This window comes from Cetorhinus maximus, chromosome 23 (genome assembly GCF_964194155.1).
Source record: "Cetorhinus maximus chromosome 23, sCetMax3.hap1.1, whole genome shotgun sequence".
Taxonomy (NCBI): Eukaryota; Metazoa; Chordata; class Chondrichthyes; order Lamniformes; family Cetorhinidae; genus Cetorhinus; species Cetorhinus maximus.
In genome coordinates this window covers 17,305,221-17,332,910 of record NC_135901.1, presented here as the reverse complement: position 1 = coordinate 17,332,910, position 27,690 = coordinate 17,305,221, and the positions used below count along the sequence as shown (strand labels likewise).

The 27,690-nt window shown below is 43.2% G+C and overlaps 2 protein-coding genes, 1 non-coding gene and 1 gene segment (V, D, J or C); 2 read left to right on the top strand and 2 right to left on the bottom strand.

The window, feature by feature from the left end:
• LOC144696999 (uncharacterized) overlaps nucleotides 1–27,690 on the bottom strand; it is a 608,705-nt gene that overhangs the window by 24,363 nt on the left and 556,652 nt on the right. The gene's annotated exons all lie outside the window — the stretch shown is intronic.
• Nucleotides 1–27,690, top strand: part of LOC144697096 (uncharacterized) — a 470,203-nt gene that overhangs the window by 182,350 nt on the left and 260,163 nt on the right. The gene's annotated exons all lie outside the window — the stretch shown is intronic.
• On the top strand, nucleotides 1,509–1,581 carry trnav-cac (transfer RNA valine (anticodon CAC)). Its single transcript has one exon. It is a non-coding gene; the product is annotated as a tRNA-Val (tRNA).
• LOC144697055 (Ig heavy chain C region-like) lies at nucleotides 13,401–26,757 on the bottom strand. The segment is given in 4 exon segments: nucleotides 13,401–13,819; nucleotides 14,536–14,844; nucleotides 15,464–16,292; nucleotides 26,667–26,757. Coding segments are annotated over 3 exon segments (900 nt in total).

Below are 27,690 nucleotides of genomic sequence, written 5' to 3'. Positions count from 1 at the left end.
AATACCTGCAAAAACTCAGCAGGTCTTGCAGCATCTGCGGAGAGGAACACAGTTAATAAATAGAAAAGAGGTGAAATATATAAGAGAGATGCGATTTTATATTTCACCTCTTCTATTTTTACTTAGTTCTGTTGAAGAGTCATACGGACTCGAAACGTTAACTGTGTTCCTCTCCGCAGATGCTGCCAGACCTGCTGAGTTTTTCCAGGTATTTTTATTTTTGTTTTGGATTTTCAGCACCCGCATTTGTTTGCTTTTATCTGCAGCAAAATCAGTACGTATTTCGATGCAGCTTAACACAGTTACTCACCATGTCAAATATGTCTCATTGTAACGTGTGCTCACAAAGACAGACAAAGAGTGATCAGATCTAATTAACGCATCATTCTCAAGCATCATTCTGTTCCCAGTAAAATTCTTGGATTCTGTTTAAAAGCTAACTGCGCTCAATTTCAAATGAGCACCATATGATTTGCATTACCTGTTGACTGACATTCTTTCGTCTATCAGTCATGTTTGCAATTCGGGGCTGGTGTATATTTCAGAGAGTCTCAATTCAGACGAAGGCATCAATAACAGTTAAAATATGAATATTAAATATAGAATAACGGAACAAATAATGAGTTTCTTTAATTTCGTCTTCCAAGGATGAGAAGGATGTTCCTAATGATTGAGCAGAAAGCATTGCACCCGGAGACATTTGCTGGACGGACACGTCTACATTTTGAAATTCAAAACAAGCTGAGGCACCAGGGTGAAATCAACAGTTGCTTCCCTTCAACAAGTGACATGGATTGTCCAACGATTGAAAACCTCCAAACACCCTGGTAGCTCAGCACTGCCCTGTTTGTTCCACAAATATTTGTCCTCTGTTAGATTCCAGTCCAGGAACAAAATTATTTCAAACCAAATGAAGTAAACGAACAATTGAAGCCTGCGATCTTGGCAGGGCCCTGTTAAACTCCGGAACAAACATTTTCCTCTGTAATATCGCACCCTCGGTTGAAGGGGTATGGAGCAAAAGTAACAAGATTGTAAAAATAGAAAGGTTAAAAATAACACTTTCGTAAATTCGATATGAGATCAATTGCATAATTACGTCATGTTCATCTGGTAAAGTATATTAGGAACCCAAGTCCAAATCGTCATGTGAACCTTGTGAATTAAGGCAAACCAGGCATGGATTCTGCAGAAACGACTTTTTCAAAAGAGAATTGAGTAACTTAATGAAAGGGAGAAGAAATAGATCATTTAGAGAGAGAAGCAAATTGTGATGAATTAGTTTTCTCGTTTCAAAAGGGACGTGAGATCGGATGTTGGGAGGGCCTCTTTTGCCATTGTTTGGATACATGGTGCTAGGCCATTTTCTGATTACATTGTTACATCAGTCTCGCTGCAGCGTTCCTGAGAACAGCAGCTGTATTCCATTTCTCCGCAATACAGATCCAGATTGCTGCTGAGTTACAGCGCAGTTTAGCATTCCGGACAGGATCATTCAATCCGTGGCAGTTTCTGTAGTGTAGTGGTTATCACGTTCGCCTCACACGCGAAAAGTCCCCGGTTCGAAACCAGGCAGAAACATTATGAAAACTTACTCGTTAAATATTGAGGATAATTTGCGTCGTTGAAGCTTACCTGAATCTCTCATGTTGCAGGCAATATTGCATTTGCTCTCACCGAGGTCACAAAATGAATGCAGCAAAATCAGCACGTGCTGAGATTCCATGACACACTTGAGTGGATAGATGTTCGTATTTCACTGCGCTCACATATTAGCAGCTCGTTTAGTCAACAAGATAAATCAAAGGATCTTTCGATGCAGCTTAAGAAAGTTACTCACCATGTCAAAAGTGTCTCAGTGTGATGTGTGCTCATAAAGACAGACAAAGAGGGATCAGATCTAATTAACGCATCATTCTCAAGCCTGTTCCCTGTAAAATTCTTTGATTTTGTTGAAATGCTGACTGTTGTGCTACATCTCAAATCAGACCCATATCAAATGCATTACCCGGTGACTTACATTCTTTTGTTTGCCAGTCATGTTTGCAATTCGATGTTGTCTATTTCAGAGAGCCTCAAGTCAACCAAGGGCATCAATATCAAATACATTAATACTGAATGGTGAATAAGGTAAAAAATTGCTGAGAAAAGTTTGTTGAATTTCTTCTGCTCAGGAGGAGAAGTGTGTTCATAATAATTGAGCAGAAAGCATTGCTGCCTAAGACATTTGCTGGACCGAGCCTTCTGCATTTTGAAATTCAAACAAACTGAGGCACCAGGTGGAAACCAAGAGTTGTCTTCCTGTAACAAATGACATGACCACTCAGTCTAACCATTGGAATCCTCCAAACATTCTGGTATATCAACACTTTTTCCTAAACAGATATGTATTCTGTAAGATTACCTTCCCAGAACAAATGCATTTTAAACCAAACGAACGAAACAAACTATGCCAGCCTTTGATCTTGGCAGGTCTCTGTTGAACTGTAACAATGATTTCCCACTGTGATATAACACCCTCGATTAGCCGTTTGTGGAGCAAATGTAATTAGATTGTATAGATCAACTCAAAAATAATGAGATGTTTGATCAGAAAAATAAGCACTTTTGTCAATTCTATATGAAATCAATAGAAAAAGTAAATAATGTTCATATGCATAGCTATGTAAGACGCACTAGTCTAAATCTTCATGGCATTGGGTGAGGGAAACAGTGTTAATTAAGGTAAACTAGGCATGGAATCTGCAGAATCTCCTTTTTCAAAAGGGAATTGTGCAATTAATTGATATTCAGAATAATAACAGGTTTACTAAAAGAGGGAAGGAAACTGAGATTAATTCGTTTGCTCTTAAAAAAGCTGATCGAGACAGGATTATGGAAGGGCCCCGTATGCCATTGAATAGATACATGGTGCTTTGCCGTTTTATGATTACATTGTTATATGAATCTTTCTGCAGCATCCCTGATAATACCAGCTGAATTCCATTTCACCGAAACAGAGACCCAGAGTGCTGCTGCATGACAGCATGGCTTAACATTCCGGATAGGCCCTGGTCAGTCGGACAGCTCACCCTTCATTCTCCCCTGATTCCGTTTCCTAAAGAGTTTGTAATTATTCATAGAACTGGAGACTGGGTTTCCTGTTTTGGTTCCTCCTCTATTTTTCCACCTGCCAACGAACAACACTTTCCAAAATCTCGTCACAATGTTCCGCCTTGCACCATGTTCAGGGGTGAACACATTTAGTTTTGTGGAGAGACTTTAAAAGCTGGGATCGTTTTCTTTAGATCAAAGCAGGTTAAACCGAGTTTTCATGGTGTTGTTTAAAATTATTGGGCTGAGGAAGGGATCGGCGGCGGATGGTTTGATAGAGCAGTTAGGGAGAAACTGTTTCCACTCTCGAGGGTCAGTCACCAGAGGACTGGGGTTTATGATAATTAAATAAAGACAGGCTTGCATTTACATAGCACCTTTCCCGACCAGCGGACGTCTCAAATCACTTTCCAGTCAATGAAGGACATTGTGAAGTGTCGTCATTGTGGCAATGTCGGAAACACGGCTGCCAATCACCGCTCAGCAAACTCCCACAAACATTAACGTCATAATGAGCGGAGAATGTGTCTTTGTGACGTTGATTGAGGGATAAACATTGACCAGGAAGCGGGGAGAACTCCCCTGCTCTTCTTTCAAATAGGTTCATGGCATCTTTTACATTCTGGCGCCTACATCCCGTTCATGTCTCTTTTTTCCGTACTGAATATGAAAGGAGGGATGTCACCAGACCTGCACCGAGTCGTGGCTTCCTCGGTTCCTTGGTAGTTTTTCCTCTTCCTCTATTCTGAAGACCGATACAAAGTGATTCTGTGGCATATCTGCCATTTCCTCGGTTTCAATTACAGTATCGCTTGTCTTGCTAGTCTTTAGGAGCACTCATTGCTATTAGCCATCTTTGAGACGGAGAGTAATTATGTTAATCTGCATCTGTAAACAAACTGCTAATACGTCTACCGAGTGACAGTTGAAAATGATTCATAACCTTTACTGTTTCGTGTATCATGAAATGTGCTTCTTTTTCGTTTGTGGGATGTTTTTCAGCGCATCTGGAAGAGCAATTGCCACGTGGCTGTAAGATACTGTATTTAATATTTAACAACACAAGTGAATTATCGAACTTCTCTTCACATTTAAATGTGCAGTTTTTGATAGTGTTTCTGCCCAATTTCAAAACGGGGTCTTTTTGTGTGTTTGGCGAACGTGATAAGCACCACACGACAGAATCACTGTGCTGCCGAAACCCAATGGACCTGTCCACAATGTTAACCTGCGTGGTCATGCAGCAGCACTTTGGGTCTTTGTTTGGAAGAAATGGAATTCAGCTGCTACAATCAGTAATTCTGGAATCAGACTGACTTAGCAATGTCGTCATAAAATGACACAGCACATTAGGAGACAATTCGGCCCATCGTGTCTATGTCAGTTTTTTTACAAAGAGCTTTCCAATTCGCCCTAATTTCCTTCTCTTTTTCCATTACCCTGATTTTTCTTCCCTTTCAGTTCCCTTTTGAAAACTCTGAGTGAAGAGAAACAATATTGAAAGAGGTGCAGGAGTTTCTGCAGTGTCCATGCGCACTGTGTAATCATTAACAAAGTTTCCCAGACCCAAAGACATCAAGGGTTGGACTTTAGATTCCGATATAATTTTTGAACCAAAAATGTATTTATGCAACTGATTTCATACCGAACTTTCCAATGAGATTGATTCAGATCAAGCATGTCCTCGTTTTTCTCAGTCGCTCTATACAATCTAATTTCCCTTGCTGTACAAACTGTTACAGAGACTGTTTTAGAAAAGAGGGAAAGGTTTGCTGCAGCTACACAAAGCCCTGGTTAGGTCACACCTGGAGGACTGTGGATAGTTCTGGGAACGGCACCTTATAAAGGATCAGTATTTGCCTTGAAAGTTTCAGAGGAGCCGCATTGATTTTGTTGGTGGGTTTGGAAATTGAAAGTTGTCCCTCCGCAGCTTGTGGCACTATTTCCCCTCACTGTTCACTTCATGTTCATGTGGAACACACTCGATGCTGTTATTGGCTGAACAAGTCTTCTGTGTTTTAACTAAACAGGCTGTTATTCGGCGCTCCCGCTCCTGCCGCCCGGGGTTAGCCCTCATCAGGGAATGTTGTTTTCTTGTTGCTGTGTGAACTGTCACAATGAACTGATCCCGGAGTCTCTTTCCCCCGGGATCGACAAAACCCGTCACGTCTCTTCTTCTTTCATTCTCACTCTTTCATTCCCAGTTTGAGTCGGTTCTCCTTTCGGGTTCTTCAACAAATCCATTTGGACGGACAAGTGGCAGCTGAAATTTAATGTACGGAAGTGTGAAGTGATTCATTTTCGTCGGAGAGGAGAGGAAACAGAAAATAAAGGTTACAATTTTAAAGGGGCTTCTATGTTGCACAGCGAGTGGTTCGGATCTGGAATATATCAATTCGGTTCAGTTCCACGAGGGGGTGGACGCATTTTACCATCGCAAACTTCATTCACATTAGTTGTGTAGCTTCATATTAAAAAGGTTCAGGGAGAAAAAGCAGGTTGGGAAGATGCAAGAGGAGATTGTTTCTTTCTGTATGTTTTTACATTGGAGGCCGTTCAGTTACTGAGCGTTACAAAGTGGACGGCGTTTGAAATTTCCAGTCAAGGCAATGACAATTTTAGACGTCGCAGTGGCCGAGCGGTCTAAGGCGCTGGATTTAAGTTTCAGACTCTATGGAGGCGTGGCTTGAAATCCCATCGCTGCCAGAGTTTCAGACTGTCCGTATTTTGAATCAATTTTGCCACACCCTTCAGTCATTGAGTTGGAAAGGGCTGCAGCACAGAGAAAGGCCCTTCGTCCCATCGAGTCTGCGCCGGTCAAACAAATACCTAACTATTCTAATCCCATTTTCCAGCACTAGGCCCATAGCCTTGTATACCATGGCATCGCAAGTGCACATCCAAATACTTCTTAAATGTTATGAGGGTTTCTGCCTCTACCACCCTTTCAGGCAGTGAGTTCCAGATTCCCACCACCCTCTGGGTGAGAAAATTCATCTTCGCATCCCCTCTAAACTTCCTACCCTTTACCTTAAAATCCGTCCACCAAGGGGAAAAGTTCGTTCCTGTGTGCCCTATTATGCCCCTCATAATTTTATGCACCTCAATCATGTCCCCCCTGTGTGCGCTCGGTGTGCAGTGCTCCATTCTGGCGGAAAGATCGAGGAGAGGTAGCAGAAATTGCAGGACAGCCAGGAATAGATGGGGCTGCATTTCTTCGTTCCCTTCTGTAACCCCTCTGTCGTTTTATGTACAGAACATTAAAAGGTACATGGCGACGATGTACGGAACTGACTTGCTTATGTAATGGGTTTGAAACGCTTTAGAGTGAAAATCCGACATTTTGAACCTGCAATCTACATTTATTAGTTTACATTTCTCACTGTTCCTGTTTTAAGAATGAGTTACAGAACTTATTATCTATTAAATGGACTAAAATACCTTTCAAACGCTTCCCGGTATTTTTCATTTACGTTCATCTGTTGGCATACACCAAATTTGCAGTTGCAAATGGAACAAAAACGGAGCCAATTTGGTGACATCCCTGCTTTCTGGATGTTTGTCTCTCCTTAGGCCGCTGTCTCTATCGGTGTCTATGTCTGTGTGTGTTCCTCTGCGTGTGTCAATGTGATTCAGTTCCCCGAGGGGGATGAATGCATTTTTACCATCATAAACTTTACTCACTTTCGTTGTGCATCTTCATAGTACATGGCACAGAAAATAACAGTAGGTTTAAAAGTTGGAAGAGGGCCTTAACCTTTCTGGCGCTGTTGGCGTAACCCGTGGTTAAAATAGTGGACTTATCAAACCAGATGCTGTGAGTTCGATCCCTGCTGGTGCCTATGGATAAAGTTTAGCTGATTGAAGCGGTGGAAATGTAAACTGTGGGGAGGAGTATCTCGGCTGTGAAGAGATTTAGACACGTCAGGGTAACAAGGATAGGACATGGGAGAATACTTTCCAGATGTGCAAAGCTATTAAGAAGGTCTGACAGAAATTGAAAAAAATGCTGAACTATTTAGGCACAACAAGTAATTAGGAAAGCTAATAGAACGCTATCATTTGCTGTGAGGGGAATTGAAGTAAGAAGGTTATACTTCAGTTGTATAGGACAGTGATATCAGGAGTACAGTGTAGAGTACTGGCCTCCTTATTTAAGGAAAATGTAAATGCGTTAGAAGCAGTTCAGAGAAGGCTTACTGAGCTAATACCAAGAATGGGCGGCTTGTCTTATGAGGAAAGGTGGCAGGCAAGGCCTGCATCCGCTGGAGTTTAGAAGGTTAAGAGGCGACTTGATCGAAATCTTTCAGATCCTGAGGGGTCTTGACAGGGTGGATGTGGAGAGGATCTTTCGTCTTGTTGGAAAATTTAGAACTAGGGGTCACTTTAAAAGTAAGGGGTCGCTCATTTAAGACAGAGATGAGAGAAGTTTTTTCTCAGACAGTCGTGAGTACTTGTAACTCTCTCCTTCAAAAGGCAGTGGAAGCAGAGTCTTTGAATATTTTTAAGGCACAGCTAGATTGATTCTTGATCAACAAGGGGGTGAAAGTTGATCGGGGTAAGCAGCAGGTTTCAATCAGATCAGCCGTGATCTTATTGAATGGCGGAGAAGGCTTGAAGGGCCGAGTATCCTACTCCTGCTCCGAGTTCATATGTTCACATGTTCTTTGAGTCCAGACTGCTTTCCGGCTCAGTGCCCAAATGCGAAAAAGTCAAGGATGATTGAAATTTTCACTGAGCAACATGTAAACTGACAGTGGATTCACTCGGTGCGATGGTGTGTTCCAGTTCTATATGTGCAATCATAGAATCAATTTCTATTTGTTGTTTTGAACCCAATATTTCTATTGGGCTGGATGTTATGCACATGTTTGATATGATTTATCCCATTTACAAAAATAAATATTGGAAAACTATTTGTGTGGGAGGTTACTGGATAAAAGCAGGCCTGGAAATGGAGCAGAGGAAGAGGATCCCTGGAGTGATGTTCAGTCAGTTCAGGAGGATGGTATCAGAGGGAATGGAGTAGGGAGAGAGGATCCCTGGGGTGATCTTCAGTGAGTTCAGGAGGATGGTTTCAGAGTGACTGGAGAAGGGAGAGAGTATCCCTAGGGTGATGTTCAGTGAGTTCAGAAGAAAGGTATGAGAGGAAATGGAGCAGGGAGAGAGGATCTCTGGGGTGATGTTCCGTGAATTCATTTGCTGTTGCGCCTGGCAGGCCGCAGGGCCTGGGAATTTCCACGATTTGTGCTCCCTGGTGTTCCTAATAAGCCCCAAACTGTGGTAATAATTTGCAGGATTACTGCTCGATAATGTGTTTGTGTCAGATCGGCCCTAGTCTCCAGGAATCTCCCATGGTTTGTGTCAATGGTTCAGTCTGCGGTATTTGTGTATTTTTTGTTATTCATTTATGCGATGTGGGCGTGGCTCTCTGGGCCAGCATTTATTGCCCATCCCTAATTGCATTGAGAAGGTGGATTGTGACGTCTCTGCCTTGTGAGTGTTTAATTGGACAAGGTGGAGAGAGTCCAGGCGAATGCTCTGGGCGCATGGGTTCAAATCCCAACATGGCAGCTGCTGGAATGTGACTTCAATTATTAAAACCTGGGATTGAAAACTAGCCTCAGTAATGGTGACCATGACAACTATCACCGATTGTCGTAAAAACCCGTCTGCTGCACGAATGTCCTTTAGTGAAGGGAATCTGCCATCCTTACCCAGCCTGGTCGACATGTGATTCCAGGTCGACAGCAACCTGACTGACACTTAACTGCCCTCTGAAATGGCCTTGGAAGCCTGGCTGTTCTGGGCGGCCTTGCCAGCGACACCCACACCTCATGAAAGGATAAAGAGATAAAAAAAACTTTTATTCCCTATCTAACCCCTGCTGCACCGACCCTGGGAGTGTTAGATGGGACAGTGTAAAGGAAACTTTCGTCCTCCATATACTGTCCTGTATGGGCCTCTGATGAAGCAGATCCCTGCTGTTTACAATTACCTGACATGTGACTGTGACAGGCCTGAGTATGAGTGAAATCACCGAGGTTCCCCTCGCTGTGCAATCATCCTGGCTCTGAAGTTTGCCATAAAAAGGTAGAGGTAAAGGTGTAGTAACACCGATGGGTCGCTGGATGGCGCAGTGACTCTTTCACTGAAGGACCTTGGGCTCTGAAGAAGAGTCATGAGGACTCGAAACGTTAACTCTTTTTTTTCTCCACAGATGCTGTTGGGCCTGCTGAGCTTTTCCAGCATTTTGTGTTTTTGATTCACATCCCAAACAGAAATGGTTAAAAAAAATCTGGGAAAGGCAGGAAACAGTGTAATGGGGAAATGGAGCGGTGTCGATGGGCCTGGGGGAAAGGAGTTCAGCAAAGTCAGTTCGTTTCACATTCATGATTTATTAACAATTTCGGAGAACATTTTACAGAAAAGTTTATTTTAAAGTCAACTGGACTGAATATGATGACTGAGTCACACTGAGAACAGAACACATTCGCTCTGAGCTGCCAACTGTATGTACAGCTGTGACAGAGACCAGAAAGAGAAAACCGGAGCTCAACATAAAGGGAAGGGAATAATTGTGAATGAGGAATGAGGAAAGCTACTTATTTACACATGGAATTCAAACTACTGGGGAATTATAAGCTACAATTACAACACAGCCATAATTATCTCGCACATTTCAAACAGAGAAGCGGAAATACCGTCCATGACTGTCTTAGTTACAAATTCGGAAACATGAACTGAAGGTATTTAATTTTTAGATTCACCGAGAGGACATATTTTAACTTCGTAATACAGAGATCTCAATAAACGGCTGAGGAAAATCTACGGTGTCCAAAATTCAACGGGTCACTTGATCTGTAAAAGAGGATAAAATAATGAAGCAGATTTTTAGAATGTGGGACATTTATGTTAGTGTTTTAATCAATGAAATATTGAGAGATTTTTCAAACCGCTTCTGTCAGTTTGAAGTGTGAGTGGATTGAACCTTCTGACCTTCACCAGAGTGATGGCAGTGCTGTAGAAAATGCTCAGGAAGAACAGGATGATGAATGTGGAAGCGGTTGTCCAGATGTTGCCGTTATCATCCTCAGAGTCTTCAATCCAGGGGCGATCTGTGGAATCTGCGAGGATATAACCGAGGAAATATAATTAGGTTATTTATTAATCTAGGATATCTTTTAAAAATATACTCTTTACTCTTTCCTAAGTTATTAATGTATTCTCTAATTTAATGTTCAATATATATCTACTGTTAAACTCGTGAATTTCAGCAACCTATCTCTGTAACTATCTCCACAGCTGTTCTTCCTTTACAATCCTCGTATAGTCCGAGTCGGAAAATATAGAAAATTATCTCCAATATCATTTTATTTTCGAACAATTTCGAACGATCTATTATTGGAGAATATTATGATGGGTATTGGGAGAGATTCACTGAGCAACTTATTTGGAAACTGTGAACGTTGCTTTTTAAAATCTCGGATGTGATTTCCCATCTTGTTTGTCTATTTGTGATGGGAATGTTTGGTGCGTCATTAACTTAAATCAGATTCTCAGTAAGAACATTGTTTCAGTGTGCTTTTCGGATCATTATGTAATAGGGACAATTGCCGGAGGATACGTCGGTTAAAAAAGTGCATTTGAATTATACCTTCTTCAATAGCCTGGCGTTTGTGTCATGCTTTAGCTTTTATGTATGTGTGCATGAGTATATCGTGCCTTGCATCACTCTTTGTTTCTGTGTCCATATGTGTGTATGAGTATTGAGGTGTGCTCATTTGCCAATGAGTGCTGACTTGTGCATTTTTGTGTCTGCGTCTGCATGTCTATTTTGTTTTTTTTGCCAATGTGTATGTATGAGTGTGTTATTGTGTGTGTTTATGTATTGATATCTATGTTTATTTATTACTATCTGTGTTAATGTGTGTTTATGCGTTCTTGTCTGCTAATATGTGTTAATGTTTCTTTTTGTGTTCCACGTATGTGTCAGCATATTAATGTCTGTGTCACAGCGCGTGTGTGTGTGTGAGAGAGAGAGAGTTTTTAATGTGTGCATTTGTGTGTTGATGGATATTTAAAACTATGTATCAATGTGTGTTTATGTTTTCAAACGTACTAACGTGTGTTTTTTGTGTTCTCGTGTGTATAAGCGTGTTTCATGTTTGTGTCTACATGTGTGCCTGTGAATATGTTAGTCTGTTCCTCTATGTGTTTGTCTGTCTGGTGCCGTCTGCTCATGTGTGTGCATGTGTTCATGTGTATCCATGTACTTGTTTTAATGTGTATGATAGTGTGTGTCTTTTTGTCTGTATTTCTGTCATTGTGAATGTGTGATGATGCATATTTGTGTCCTTGTATGAGTCTGCTTGTCTGGTTTTATCTGTTTGTGTGTGTGAGATTGTGTATATGTGTGTGAGTATGTGTGTGTGTATGTGCGTGTGCACGTGTGTATTTGTTTGTGTGTGTGTGATTGTGTGTATGTGTGTTCCTGTGCCTGCATTTGTGTGTGTATTTGTGTTTATGTGTGATTGTGTGTGTGTGTGATTGTGTGTGCGTGTGTGTGTCTGTCTGTGCCTGTGTTTGTGTGTGTGCGAATGTGTATTTGTCTATGTGTGTGTGTTTGTGTGTCTGCCCTTGTTTGTGAGTGTGTCTGTGCCTGTGTGTGTGTGTGTGTGTGTGTGTGTGTGTGCCTATGTATGTATGTGTGTGTGTCTGCCTGTACTGTGTGTGTTTGTGTCTGCGTGTCTGTGCCTATGTGTGTATGTACGTATGTTTGTGTGCGTCCATTTGTGACCCTTGTGTGCATTTTTACCATTTTTCAGTGTTTCATCAGGTCCTAACGATCGATCCCACCCTGATAGTGAAAATTTTGGTGAATATTTTCAATGTTCTGTATAAACGTGTTTTCTGTGAGATGCAAGGTGATATCAGGTGAACGAATGCAAACAATCAACCATCTGCCTCATAAAATGCAGGGACAGAACCGTGAACAACCCAGGGAGGATTTAATAATCAGTTTAGATTCGGATGATGGGAAATCAATCTTAGCATAAGATTAACAGGAACAAGAGTGTGAAAACTTCTTAAAATTATGTTGCATAAATATATATTTTACAACATTTTAAGCATGATGGGACTTTAAAACCTGTGGCCAGTAAGCTAGAAGCCGACTTCTGCTGTTGGTAACTGGGTCCTTACAGCAAAGGCCCGTTCCCTTCCAGATTCTCTGCTCGGGGACTGAGAGTCCAGTGAGTTAATAGTTTTGTTCCGTCTGGTTGACTAAGCTATTTCCCTTTCGGTTCTCTCTGCTGAGAAGGTGGAGACACACCAGGTTAACCAATGACCTTCCTCGTCTTTCTGTTTAGGAAGTGGAGGTAAAATTGGCTAAAAATTTTCCTTTCAGTTTTCTCTGTTGGGGAAGCGGAGGTACAGTGGGTTAATAATTTCCCTTCGCCCTCTGTCTGTTGGGGAAGTGGAGGTATAGCGGGTTAACAATTTCCCTTCCCCCTCTCTCTGTTAGTGAAGTGGGGGTACAGTGGGTTAACAATTTCCCTTCCCCCTCTCTCTGTTGGGGAAGTGGAGGTACAGTGGGTTAACAATTTCCCTTCCCCCTCTCTCTGTTGGGGAAGTGGAGGTACAGTGGGTTAACAATTTCCCTCCCCCTTCTCTCTGTTTGGGAAGTGGGGGTACAGTGGGTTAACAATTTCCCCTCCCCCTCTCTCTGTTAGTGAAATGGGGGTACAGTGGGTTAACAATTTCCCTTCCCCCTCTCTCTGTTGGGGAAGTGGGTACAGTGGAGTAACAATTTCCCCTCCCCCTCTCTCTGTTGGGGAAGTTGGGGGTACAGTAGGTTAACAATTTTCCTTTCCCCTCTCTCTGATGGGGTATTGTTGAGACATGTTTCTGTGTGACCCTCACTTCAATTCCCAGTGGGTGCGATGCAGCAACTTAAAGCTGGCATCCATTTTAAAGGAATGGACAATAAGAGAAGCAGCAACACCGAGATCTAAATGTGCTGAGTTTGTTTGCCGGAAATAGGAAATTGTTAGATTTCCCCTCAGTGGGAGGAGAGTTGGTGATGTTATTTTGCAGAATCCCGTGATGAATGAGCTTTACTCTGTCTCTAACCCAGGGTGTATCTGAGCTGGGAGCACTGGGTGTACAAGACTTGGTTCTGAGCCCTGGAAATATCCGATTTTAACTAAACAGCTCTAACATTAGCAAAAGTAGAAAACAACATTAATTAAGCGATTGTGCAATTAAATCACAATTGGAGAAAAGGACTTTATTATTTTTTTATTGAAGTTTGAAACGTAACCGAGAGATTCTCATTGACATGAATTAACGGTGTCCATCAGTGCAAGGGAAATATTCACAAAACTCGGTTTACCGCTGGATTTATCAACCGTTCTGTTGATGATCTTCAAGGGGATCGCTTCATGTCCCACCACACAGGAGTAAGAAGCGCCGCTGGCCCACTCCTCCGCTGCAATGGATAACAGGCTGTACATGAAGAAGGAGCTATTGCCGTTCTCCGCCACCACCTCGGTGTTCTTGTAGTTCCCGGGATTCACCGGCTTGTCATTGACGGTCCACTTGACGAAGATCTCTCGGGGGGAGAAACCTCTCACCAAGCAGCTGAGGGAGACGAATCTCTGAGCGGAGACATCTTCTGCCGAGGGCAGGAGGACAGACACGGACGGTTCCCGCAGATTTTTACCTGCAGAAAATGTACAATAAGTGTCAATAAACTGGATAATTTCGTAGACAATGAAACCGCTGGTTAGATGTGAGAGAAACGTGTTTTGTGATGAATATTAAGGGGTTTCATTATCCACTTCTTGGAAATATATCACCGATCCTTCACTATAGCTGAGTCAAAATCCTGGAACTCCCTCCCTAACAGCACTGTGGGTGTATCTACATCACATGGACTACAGCGGTTCAAGAAGGCAGCTCAACACCACCTTGTCAAGGGCAATTAGGGGTGGGCAATAAACGCTGGCGCAGCCAGCGACGCCCAAATGCCATGAATTAATAAATAAAAATCTTTGGGATCTGTCCGGTTTTCCAGCTCGGGGCAGAGATGGATACAATCCTTTTCCCTGAGAACTTATGGGGTTGGACGAGAAAGTTTCTCAAAGTTTACAGCACAGAAACAGGCCATTCGGCCCAACTGGTCTGTGTTGGTGTTTCAGCTTCGCACCAGGCTCCTCCCATCTTGCTTCATCTAAACCCAATGGCACAGCCTTCAGTTCATTGTTCATTCATCTACTTATCAATTTCCCCCTGAAAGTCCACAGGCCCAGAGCGTTTAGTTGGCGAAATTGCTAATCAGAGTAGACCATAAATACACTGAATAGTAAATATTGATTCTTACACTTACACTGGAAATAGACACATTGAACTACTTATTGCTTCAATCTCACCGCTCACCTGGTTCCTTGTGGATGGAACTTCTTAAAGGAGTCGGCAGATCCTGATGGCTCACCACGCAGTAGAACTCAGCCCCACTCAGCCAGGCTTGTGTCGAGATGTTTACGTTGCTGACCACACTGTCGGGATCCTCTCCCGGTTGGACGGCGATCTCTGATTTCAAAGGCTTCTTCTCTTGTGTCCAGGACACGAGGACTCCATAAGGAGCATTAGAAACGATGCAGGTTAAGGTCACGGTCGCCTCCAGTAAGACCTGTTCTATTGGCGGTGGCAGTAGAGTAATTGTGGGATCGTTGCAGTGGGAATCACCTGTGAGACAGAAATGAAAATCAACCAAAGTTTCACATTCAGAATCAGGACAGCAGTATTCAGCCTTCACTCCCTGAAGGAGAATAAATCACCTTGGACATATCAACCTCTAAATATCGTCTTTAATTTTCTTTACACAATGGAAAACCAGCTTGGTCTGTGTAAATTGTTCTCATAATTTAAGTCGTTCAGCCCCGGTAACATTCTCATGAATCTGCGTTGCCCCAGTCCCAATACAAATATACCATTCCTGGGCCCTGGAATGCAGTACTGAAAGCCGTTTTATAAATAGGGTGGATGCACTTTCAAACACTCTATCCCGAAGCTGTTACCAGTGAAGGGTTCCAGACACCTTCTGCCTCTCCAAATATGATCAGCTGACTCAGGGTAAAGCTAATGTCAAGTCCACCTCACTCACTCTATGACGTCAATGCAGAGACGTGACGTGATAAAATCCTGAATGGTGAACAATCCGAATGCAGCCCTTACATCGGAATTAAACAATAACTACATGATAGTAAATTAGAAGTTGTTCCGTCTACTAACTCCAATAAATTCCTGATTTGATTAACATCGGAGAGCAGAATGATCTATTGCTTCCTCGGTTTGTATTTCTTACCCTCACACTTGGTGGCGTTTCGACTTTGGGTGACTCCTTGGTGAGTGACCTGACAGGTATAGACCGCGTCGGTGAACCATTCCCCAGCGGAGACATTCAGCCGACTGGTCGCCGAGAAGGTCCCCTTCACTTCAAAGGCGGGAGAGGTGACAATTCCTGAATCCATGGGTTGTCCATTCTTCAGCCACTTCACGGTCATTGACTTTGGACGGAAATCGACGATTGAACAGACGGCGGTGGCAAATTTGTTGGTTGTGATTTCTTCCCGGGAACTCACGGTGAGGAGAACAGTTGGAAGTAAGCCAGAAGCAGGGCCTTCAAAAAACACAGGTTAGCCATTTCTTGCAGAAGAAATTGATAACAGATACAATGAGTTCTTATATTTTAACAGGCTCTTTGCGGTCAATGGACACTAACCTGGAATTTCCAGGGATCAAAACGGTGCAGAGTACTATAAATGTATTATAACCAAGGTCCTATACAGGTCAATTACAGCCTTTCTGTTTCTCACAGGTTCCCCAACACTTACATTGCATTCGAATGCTCTTGGCTGAGCCGCTGTATTGAACCTCACACTTGATTTTGCTGCATTCCCCCTCTGACTCGGTGATGATTAACTGGCTGCTCAGGGTGAAGGTTCCCTTCTGGTTTCTCACTGACGGGTAAGTCTTAAATCCAGTGGTGATCGGCTGCCCATCTTTCTTCCAGGTCAGGCTAGTGATTTCTGGGGAGTAGTCCATCGCCAAACAGCCGTAGGTGACGGAGCCGTCGGTGTTGTGTTGCTGACAGGAGGAGACCAGGCTGTAGAGAGTGGGCGAAGACGGTGTCGCTGGGAAAGAATGGCCGATTGAGCAAGTTAGACTCTGTGATTTGTGATCATTAAGTCACCAAACAACTCAAAATTTGACTATAACTATAAACATATCCTAATATATTCCAACTAAAACCCACATCCACATTTGATCATTTATTATTTCCATCATTTGGTGATCCTCATCTGTCGGAACCTCTTTAGAAACCCACACCTCTTTTTCCGCCCCTATCCCATGACTAAAATAGAACATTTTGATGTCATCTGAATGACGTACCCTTCAGTGGATTAAGATGGAAGAGCAGAGGATTTCCCCCATTATTTCGCCACCATTTATTTCTCAATCAACAGCACTTGGTGATAGAGAAATTGTCTCGTCATTCATATCATTGCAGTTTGGAAATTGGCTCTGCTCAAATTGGCTGATGCCCCCTCCCTTCTCCACGTCCCCCCAAAACAAAGAATAGCAAAGACCCTTCGAAAGTACCTTTGTAATGGTACCTATATAATGACCATAGAACTCTAAACTGAATACCAGTTACAGTAAGTACGACATTTTCCAATCGTATATACATATGAACATGCGGATCAGTAGCAGGAGTAGGCCATTCTGCCTCTCGAGCCTCCTCCACCATTCACTCCGATCATAGCTGATTGATTGTGGCGTTAACTCCATATTCCCGCCTATTCTCCGCTAACCTTTGACTCCCTTGTCAATGAAGAATCTCTCTACCTCTGCCTTGAAATATTAATGACTTCTCCTCCGTCGCACTCTGGTGAAGAGAGTTCCAAACTTTCACTACCCTTTGAGAGAAAAATAAAATCTCCTCATTTCTGCCAGAATGGGAGACCTCTTATTTTTCAACTGTGTTCACTATCGTTAGTCTCTCCCACAAGTGGAAACATCCTTTCAGCATCCACCCTGTCAATTTTCCCCAGGATTTTATATGTTTCAATAAAATCAGCTCTCATTCTTCTAAACTCCAATAGATACAGGCCCAGCCTACCCAAACTTTCCTCATAAGTTAACCGACAACACCTCCCAGTATCATTTGAATGAATATTCTCTGAACAGCTTCTAATGCTTTTATATCCTTTCTTAAAGGAGACTAAATCTGGACACAGTAATTCAGACGAGGTCTCATCGACGCCCTGTTAAACTATAGCAAAACATCTTTACTTTTATATTCTATTCCCCTTGTAATAAATGACAACACTCCCTTTGCCTTCCTCATCACTTGTTGTTCCTGCATTGTAACATTTTGTGATTCATGCACCAAGGGATCCATATCTTTCTGTACCTCAGGGTTCTGCAATATCTCTCCTTTTCAATAATATGCTGCTTTTGTATTCTTCTTGCCAAACTGGACAAGTTTATATTTTCCCACATTATACGGCATCTGTCATTTTTTGCCAACTCCTATAATCTATTTATATCCCTTTGCTGACCTTTATCCCCTCTTCACCACTTACTTTCCTCTCTATCTTTGTGTCATCAGCAAATTTCGCAAATTCATTCAGTCCTTTCATTCAAGTCATTGATATAAATTGTAAATAGTTGAGGCCGCAGCATTGATCCCTGTGGCACTCCACTTGTCACAAAACCATGATGGATCTACATAATTGCATTTGGATTTTCTTAGTGACCCGTGATAGGATCCTTAATAATAGATTCCAGCATTTTCGCTCGGACAGATGTTAAACTAACTGGCCTGTCGATTCTTGCTTTCCCTTTACCTCCTTTATTTGATATAAAAGCCTCATTCACTATTTTCCAATCTGATGAGACCTTTCCACAATCTAGGGGAGTTTGGAAAATTAAAACCAATGCCTCTGCTATTTAAGCAACCACCTCGTTCAGGCCAAGATATTTGGCCAACTTCTCTGCCCATTTCCTTATTTTCCTTTATTGTCCAATCCGTGTCCCGCGGCTGGATTGTGGCCCCCGAAGCCCCTCTATCTGGATCCTGGAGCCGTTGTTCAAAATGCTGGTAAGGCGGGTAAGTGGAGTTCAAGATTTCTGGAAGGAGCTGCTCCTCCAATCACAGGCGAGCCTTCTATCCCGTTAGCTGCTGATAGGCCCGCTAGTCAGCCTATCAGCAGTAAAAGTGGGAGACAAACAGGTTGTGTTTGGAGGGGCAGCGACCACCCTCTGGAGAAAGGCGCAGGGAGCCAGGGGGAAGCGCACAGAGACATTGTCTCCCTTTTATGCCAGGTACTGAGTGCCTTTCCCCGGGAATGGAAAGGATTTCAGAAGGAGGAGAGACAATGAGAGAGAGAGAGAGAGAGGGAGAGAAAGAGAGAGTGGGGCCCAGGGCGCCTGGGGCCTCGGCTCGCAACTGCTATCGCCCGGATCTCCCCGCTATAGCCCGGCTCTCAACCCTTCCCCCACCCTCCGCCTCTCTGCACCCTTAAACACCTGGCTCTCTGCCCTTTCCCCTCGGGTCTCTCTGCCCTTTCCGCCCCGGCATCTCTGCACTTTCCCCCCCCCGCAACTTTGCCCTTTCCCCCTCGCCTCTCTGCCATTTCTCCCCCAGCTCTCCGCACTTATTCCACGGCTCTCTGCCTTTCCCCCCTCAGCCTCTCTTCCCTTTCCACCTCCCGCCTCTCTGTCCTTCCCCCCCCGCCCTTTCCCCCTCTTCCCCTCGCCCTTTCCCCTTCTGCCCCTCGCCCTTTCCCCTTCTGCTGTCCCCCCTCCCGCCTCTCTGCCCTTTCCCCCTCCCGCCTCTCTGCTCTTTCCCCCTCCCGCCTCTCTGCCCTTTCCCCCTCCCGCCTCTCTGCCCTTTCCCCCTCCCGCCTCTCTGCCCTTTCCCCCTCCCGCCTCTCTGCCCTTTCCCCCTCCCGCCTCTCTGCCCTTTCCCCCCCCTGCCTCTCTGCCCTTTCCCCCTCCCGCCTCTCTAACCTTTCCCCCTCTCCGCTTCTCCCTCCCGCCTCTCTGCCCTTCTCCCTTCTACCTCCCTTCCCTTCCCTCTCCCGCCTCTCTAACCTTTCCCCCTCTGCGCTCCTCCCTCCCGCCTCTCTGCCCTCCTCCCTCCCGCCTCTCTGCCCTTCTCCCTCCCGCCTCCCTTCCCTTCCCCCTCCCGCATCTCTGCCCTTTCTCCCTCCCGCCTCTCTGCCCTTTCCCCCTCCCGCCTCTCTGCCCTTTCCTCCTCCCGCCCCTCTGCCCTTTCCCCTTCCCGCCTCTCTGCCCTTTCCCCCCAGCTCTCTGCACTTACTCCACGGGTCTCTGCGCTTTCGCCAGGCTCTCTGACCTTTCCACCGACGCTCATCACTCCATTCGGCCATGCTCCACTTTCTGACACTGTGAGGATTCAGGCCTCGCTTCCAGGTCTCTCTTCCCTGCAGGTCCCGACCTCCCACACACCGATTTAGGAAAAGTGATCTAGTAAGTGAGATGTGCATGATTGACAGTGAGAGTGGCTGAGTGACAGAGTGAGGGTGGGTGGCTGATTGCGTGAGGGTGCGTGGGTGAGTGAAGGAGTGAGTGAGGGTGGGTGGTGAGTGAGCGAGGGTGGGTGTCTGAAGGTGGGTGAGTGAGGATGGATAAGTGAATGAGGGTGGGTGTTTGAATGAGGGTAGATGAGCGGGTGAGTGAGTGTTGGTGGGTCTGTGAGGGTGGGTGTGTGAGTGACGGTGAGTGGGTATGTGAGGGGGGTGGATGAGTGTGAATGAAGCTGGGTGGATAAGGGTCAGTGAGGGTGAGTGATGGTGGGTGAGTGAGTAATTGATGGTGAGTCAATGAGGGTGTGTGAAGGTGGGTGAGGGTGGATGAATGAGGGTGTGTGAGGGTGGGTGAGTGAGGAGTGCGAGTGAGTAAGGGTGAGGGAGTGAGGGTGAGGGAGTGAGGGTGAGTGAGTGACTGTGGGTGAGCGAGGGTCAGTGAGTGAGGGCCAGTGAGTGAGGGCCAGTGAGTGAGGGTGAAGAAATGATGGTGAGGGAGCGAGGGTGTGTGAGTGAGGGTGAGTGAGTGAGTGAGGTTGAGTGAGTGAGTGTGAGCGAGTGTGAGTGAGTGAGCGATGGTGAGTGAGGGTGAGTGAGTCAGTCTGAGGGAGTGAGGGTGAGTGAGTGATGAGTGAGTGAGTGAGGGTGAGTGATTGTGGGTAGTGAGGGGACCCAAGTGCAGGAGGCTCATCAAGGCGATGTTTCTCCGGATGTTTTTCCGCTCCGGCTCAGCTTTCCGTTGCCTGTTGTCCACAGCCGAGCTGGGGGCTCCTCCATTCGGCTCCACCACGTCCACCTCCTCCTCTTCCTCTCAATCGATCTTGTCCCGATTCTCCATATTGATCAGCTTTCAGTAACACCGGCTGTGTAAAGTCAGGCAGCAGTGTAGATCGCTGGCCAGCTGCTTTAACACCCATGCCTTTCTTTGAGAAACCCGTGTCAGTGCGAGAATAGGCAGACTGAGGGGGCTGGAGGAGACGATTACAGCAAAACCAGGATGGGCCGTGCAGGCTTCTTGCACCATGTGTGCACCAGTATTGGGGATCCAGGCGGCTGTGGTCCGCCACATCTCTCCCTTTTTTTTGTTTCTATATGTTTGGTTCAACACTAGGAAATTCTCCACATATACAGTGATATCACCTGTGTAATTTCATTTTACACAACAGGTCCTCAGAAATGGAGCAATGAACATGCATGCAGCTTAACGGATTTTCATTCTGCAATTAGTATTTTCAGCCCACTTCTGTGTGTGATAATGTGTGTGTGTGTGTGTGAGAGAAAGAGAGAGAGAGAGTGCATGCAAGTGTATGTGTGTTTTTGAGAGAGAGAGAGACAGTGACAGAGAGAGACGGAGTGTGTGTGTGTGTGAGATAGGGAGTTTAATTGTGAGAGTGTGTGAAATGGAGAATGTGTGTGTGGGAGAGAAAGACTGCGTGTGCTTGAGAGTGTGGGAGAGAGAGAGAGAGAAAGAGAGAGTGTGTGAGAGAGGGGGACAGTGTGTTTTTCTGTGCGTGTCATAGGGAGTATAAGTGTGAGAGTGTCTGAGATAGAGAAATGTGTATGAGAGAGAGAGTATGTGTGTGTGAGAGAGAGCTGCTGTGTGTGTGTGTGTGAGAGAGCGACTGTGTGCGTGTGAGAGTTAGAGAGAGAGAGAAAGAAAGAGAGTTTGTAGGGGTGTGAGTGATTGGTAGTATAAATGTGTGAGAGAAAGTGTGTGAGAGAGCGAACGTGTGTGTGTGTGGGAGAGAAAGAGTGTGTGAAAGACAGAGCCAGTGTTTTTGTCAGAGAGAGAGAGAATAAGAGAGAGTGCATGTGTGAGAGAACAAATGTGTGTGTGAGAGGGAATGTGTTTGTGTTTCTGTGTGTGTGACAGAGAGAATGGAGAGTGTGTGCATGTGTGAGAGTGTGTATGTGTGTGGGAGAGAGGGTGCATGTATGTGAGAGAGAGAGAGTGGTTGTGCATAAAAGAGTGTGCGTGTGTGTGTGTGTGAGAGAGAGAGTGCATGTGTGAGAAAGAAAGAGTGCATGTGTGTGTGAGAGAGATAGTGTGCACGTGTGTGAGAGTGTATATAGTTGAGAGAGTATGTGTATGAGAGAATGTGAGTGTCTGTGTGAGAGTGTGTGTGAAGGAGAGAGGCAATGTGTGAGAGACAGAGTGTGTGCATGTTAAAGAGAATTTGAGTGTGAGAGGGAGAATGTGAGTGTGCGTGTGTGTGACAAAGAGAGCATGCGTGACAGAGAGAGTGAGCGAGTGAGGGTGTGTGGTTAAGAGACTGAGTGTGTCGAGGTAGATCAGCCATGATCTTACTGAATGGAGTGCAGGATTGAAGGGCCGAATGTCGTCCTCATGGTCTCATTTCTGTAATTCATTCCTCCCCCAGCAGGCGGCAATCGAATGACTCAGTTTTTGATGGCGGCTCCTTTTCCCCAAATCCCCCGCGGCTGGTTGTTGGGAGCGGGAGCCTGGTCATTGTCCATTTCAATCATTTAAATAACTCGAAACTTCTGATCAGATCAGAACAGGCGCTGCTCTCTGGAGCCTCACTGTCACTCCCTGATTCTGTTTGTTCTGAAATTGTGCTCAAGTTCAGCTCACTCACATTCAATGATTTTCTGATACTCAAAATGCTGAAACATAATTAATTCATTAAAATTTATACATGTTCTCTCCAAAAATATTGTTAGAAACAATTAACGTGCGTCATTTCACCCGAGCAATGGAACAACTTATTTTCACAGATCTGGCTCGAGAACTCACAGCCAGTTAGTTCGATGCTGATTCAGTTTGTTTGACCTCTGCGGGGAGAAGACTCTCTGGTAAGGAGCAGGACAAGTTAAGTTATGGATTAAAGCCCCCACTCCTCCTCCAGTACACTCCTGTCATCAGCTGCAAGGGTGGGATTCAACAGAAAGCCAACTCTCCACTGAACTTTCAAACACTCCGGGTCAGGTACAGCACCGGTTTGATATAAAATAAAACTCTCTCTACATTGTCCAATCAAATATGCCCAGGAGACAGTTCAATCCGGTTTTGATATAAATGCTGTGGCTGCAAGAGGCGGTCAGAGGCTGGGAATTCTCTGGCGAGTAATTCAACTCCAATTGCCCAAAGACAACTCACCATATACAAGGCACAAGTTAGGGCTGGGACTGAATAGATTTCACTTACCTCAATGAGTGAAACTTGAAAAAACCCCAAGAAACTCGATACTATCCGGGACAAAGCAGCCCACAGAATTGGTACCCCATCCACTACCTGAAACATTCACACCCTCCCCCACAGGCGCACAGTGACTGCAATGTGTACCATATACAGGATGCACTGCAGCAACTCGCTAAGGCTTCTTCAGCAGCACCTTCAAAACCCGCAACTTCTAACTAGAAGTACAAGGGCAGCAGGTGCTTGGGAACACCGCCACCTGTACGGTCCCCTCCAAGGCACCCACCATCCTGACTTAGAACGATATCGCTGTGCCTTCAATGTGAATACGTCAAAATCCTGGAGCTCCTTTCCTAACAGCACTGTGAGTGTACCTGCAGCTATTCAAGGAGGCGGCATTTCAACACTTCAAGGGATAATTAGGGATGGACAACGAATGCTGGCCTTGCCAGCGACCCCAACATCCTATGACAGGATTAAAAATAAGATACAGGCTAATTTCTTCCTCCACACTGTCCAAATAAATAGGTCAAGGACTGCTACAGCACGGATTAAAATAGAATAAAACTCTCTCTGCATTGCCTAACCGAACACTCCCAAGATACATACATCACTGGTTTAAAATCGACCAAATCTCCTTCGACAGTCTGTCTGTCGTTTCTGAATTGCCCTTTCTGACTGTCACAATGGGTTGGGTATCTCATTTCTGAGGCGCCTGGTCAAAAAGTCAAACTTTCACATTTCTCACAAATACAAGTTTTTTGAAGAGATAAATCAAATTGCACTTCTTGAAATCCAGGAGAGTGAACCAGAAGGTTTACAGCCAGTCAGGAAGATTCCTGGTTCCAGCACAGTGACCACACGCACAGAAACAGAACAGACACAAATGGTGCAACAAACGAGTTCCCGAGAGATCAATCTCTCCATTTCATTCAAGCTGTTTGATTCCAATTGATCAACGGTCAATTTACTACAATTATTCTATAACTTCTTTGAAATTAATCTGATTTTCATTTCAAAATTCCCTTTTAAGTCCATCTAATTCTCCCTGATCTGTCTCAAATCTCCAAATAATATAGGATTTAAGTTACCCTAAAAATGAGCACAGCAAATATTACAGATTCAGGATAATTTGAGAAACTCAGTGACAGGGTAAGAATTAAACAAATCAGGAAACATTCACATTGAAAACCGATTACCCGCTGATTTGATTTGATTTAGGTATGAATAGAATCAATAAAAACATCGAGGCGAAACACCTTATCGAGCTGAGCACAGCTGAGTAAGAAAAGTATTCTTTTCTAAATTCATTTTGGATACAATTAAAAATTCTCTCCACTGAGATTTTGCATTCACTATAATGACAGTATACTACTTAATTGTTGGAGCAGATTTATGTTGAATTAATTATCACTAATATTATATTGTAAGCTAATTATCTTGTTATTGTCAATTCATTTTCTTGTCAGCTGATTTCTACTCTATAATATTAAAAATGGTTTTCAAAAATTGAAAACTTGTTTCTCCTTGGGACTTTGTGAAATAACTGGGGTTTATTTAAATCAACCTGATACTGAAGCAATGTTAAACAATAAACTTCAAATTGCTAGATGGCAACATTCAGGCAAGTGTATCAATTTTACTTAAATCTAAGCACGATTTACTATTTTACTTCTACTTCTACTGCACTGTTTTAACCAACAATATTGTAAGCTATGAGTGTTTCTGAACGCATTGAGAAATCATAAATTCCATCTATTCTCATCGAGTAATTCACAGGGCGAATTTATCAGTAGAATATTTGAAATACTTTGAAATCTGGCCGGGGTCACATCGCATTAAGTGTCTATGAGCTGTGACATCATCTGTTTGCTAAAGGAAGCTTGCCTTAACTCCAAACTATATGTAAAAAAAATGTTCCTGGCAGTTACTTATTATCAATAAAATTGCTTCCTAGATAACAATCCCTATTCTTTAATTGTTACATATATTGTTCATTGAAAGAAGATCCAAATTGATCAATATAAAACTTGATGAGAACAATCCATTCAGATCATCTGCGATACTGAAATATAATCAGCAAATTGAATCGAGATTTTGTTCTTCAATTTAATATTTAATAAGAATTAAGCATGAACCTCAGATATAATCTGTTCTTCTCCTATAATCCTATCCTGTGTACAGCACAGCTATGGTAGACAGGATGTTGTCATTAAATTCAAAACTAACATTCATGTTTGTAATTAAATTAATCTGTTCTAATTTCAAGCTTTTCCTTGTCAATCTCTATTCATATGTAGTCTGCACCTTCCTACAGTTAAAAAAAAAGTAAGAACAATTCATTTACTGCCAGCGAATTCCACCCCCAGAAAACTGTTTAAGATTAGATTAGTGACAATTATCTCGCTATCCAAATCCCAATAACATTGAAGGAATAATATGGTTACGGCTGCACAGAAAGAATGTAATAACCAGGTATACATATTGCCAAACTGAAATGTCAAACTCCTCTTTAAGTCAATGCAAACGTTATCAGGGATATAAAAAATAATTCAAAATCCCTTGTGAAATTGACCAAATCTGTAGAATCAGTATATTCTTATTGAAATTATTTCATGCATAATCACAAAATGTTTCCAGCCTAAAAACTTTCCCGATCATGTTAATTGTGCGCAGTGCATAACAAAATTATGAAAGGAGATTAATGATCAATTATGTTAATATGAAATCTGTTCAGCCAATATGGAGAAATATAACCACATTATAATTGTTTGAATTGTATTAATTTTACTTTGCAACTTGAAAACTTGTTAATTATATAGTTTCTGATTGCAGTAACGAATTATGTTCTGAATGAGCGTCATAATCCATGGTTTAGTTTAATCTGCAATTATCACTTAAAATAAAGACAAAATGTTCTAACACATCTTTAAACGCTTTTTTTCCCATTTCTGAAACCTGTCTGTTTTCTGCCTACAATCGTGTTTCAAGCAGATACAAACGCGTTGGCTGTTTCCATTCAATCACAAAACGTGCAACCGCTCAATATCACCGAGTTTAAACAATGCAGAAACAATGCAGAACCGCCAAACCGTTTCACAAATTCTACTAATTCAAAGTCATCCAGACACACAATCTCCTCAGGAGAAAAACACCAAATCACATCACTGAGGGGCTGAAACCCGTTTCATGGAGAAGCAGCTCAATTGTACAAACACTTCCAACAGAATCCAATGTAACATTGCAAGAAAATCTCAGTATCGGATCCAGGCAACACGCTCGTCACTAAATAAATGAATAATTAAACTAAACAGAAATATGGAATAATGTCAACAGCATTGTGAGCAGGCGGAACATGTTCAATAAATTAATATTGAAACTTAAGCATATTTTGTTCATTTTGGGTTTGATTTCAAACCTATTTAAACCCTTGTGCAACAGATGGTAAAACCCGCAGGTGTTAGATGTCACCGATATTAAACATTGCAGAAACGTCAAACTGTTTTAACAAACGTTAGATATTTCAAGTCGCCCGGCCACACAGTATCCTCAGAAGATAAACACCAAATCACAACAACCAGGGACCGAATCCCTCAGCAGCACTTTTTGTCAAGACACAGCGGAATTTTATAATTCAATTTAAGCAGAATCACATGAAACATTGTAAAACAAATCTGCATACAGAATCCACCAAACCCACGTTTCAGTGAACGAATGAATTATTAAAATAGACAAAAATATAAAGCATAGACTCAAATAATACAATCAATAAATAAACGTGTGGTTCTTACCTGCAGTCACCGTCACCATGGTCCCTTGTCCCCAGTAGTCGAAATAATCACAGTGTTACATTCCCTGGGCTGTGCCATACAATAACTGGCCCTACACGAAAAAGACAGAATCTAACATTACTTTAAATATTCATAAGTCAGAGGCAAAGCAAAGTCACAGTGAATCTTCACGAAATTATATTTGCGTTTGTAGATATCTTTAGGTATTCATCAATGACCCTCATGTTTAATAATTCACAAAGTAACACATGAACATGTTATTGAAATCACCAACTGATGAATGCATAATTATCACAGCTTTTCCATCTTAAACCATGTTTTTTGGGCAGTTTTGGACAGAAATAATGTTTCACTGTAAATATAGCAGGATTGTAAAAGCGAGCACTGACCCAGGCAGACTCTATTAGTGCTGAGGTGTTTTTGTATTGACAGTAACTGCTGTGCCATCCCAGTTATCACAGTGAGACACATCATGTCAAATACTGCGGCAGACTGTTCACTGTAAAATACAGAGATTTAATGTCACTGCGCTCTCAAAAACCTGATCCCGACTCGCCTAAGAGCGAATCAGTGAGATATTTCAGCTTGTACTGGTCATTATACTTATCAATGTGATTGGAATTCTTTCAAAACCTCTTTGCAGATTTAGCGTGTCCGAAAACACTCACAAAGCGGAAGACTGCTATATCTTTTCACCAGCCAATATTACCTCTACCCATTATTTTATTTAAATATGATTTTCTTTGACGTTCCTGCTGTGATAGTGATCACCAATTTGAACAAACTCCTTCTCTGAGGTTTTTGTATGAGGATGTCGCTGTGCACAGCACTGTGACCCCCCGTTGTAGTATCACAGTGAAATACACCCGCACAAAAACTGCACCCACTCTCTGTTCAGTGCTGCCTCTCAATATCCACATCAATAGCCGTTTAATTCTGATCTAGAAGTAGAATTCATGCAGCAGTTTACAAAATTGAACGAAAAGAGACCTCCCCCAAGTATCAGATATATTAAAATGAACAT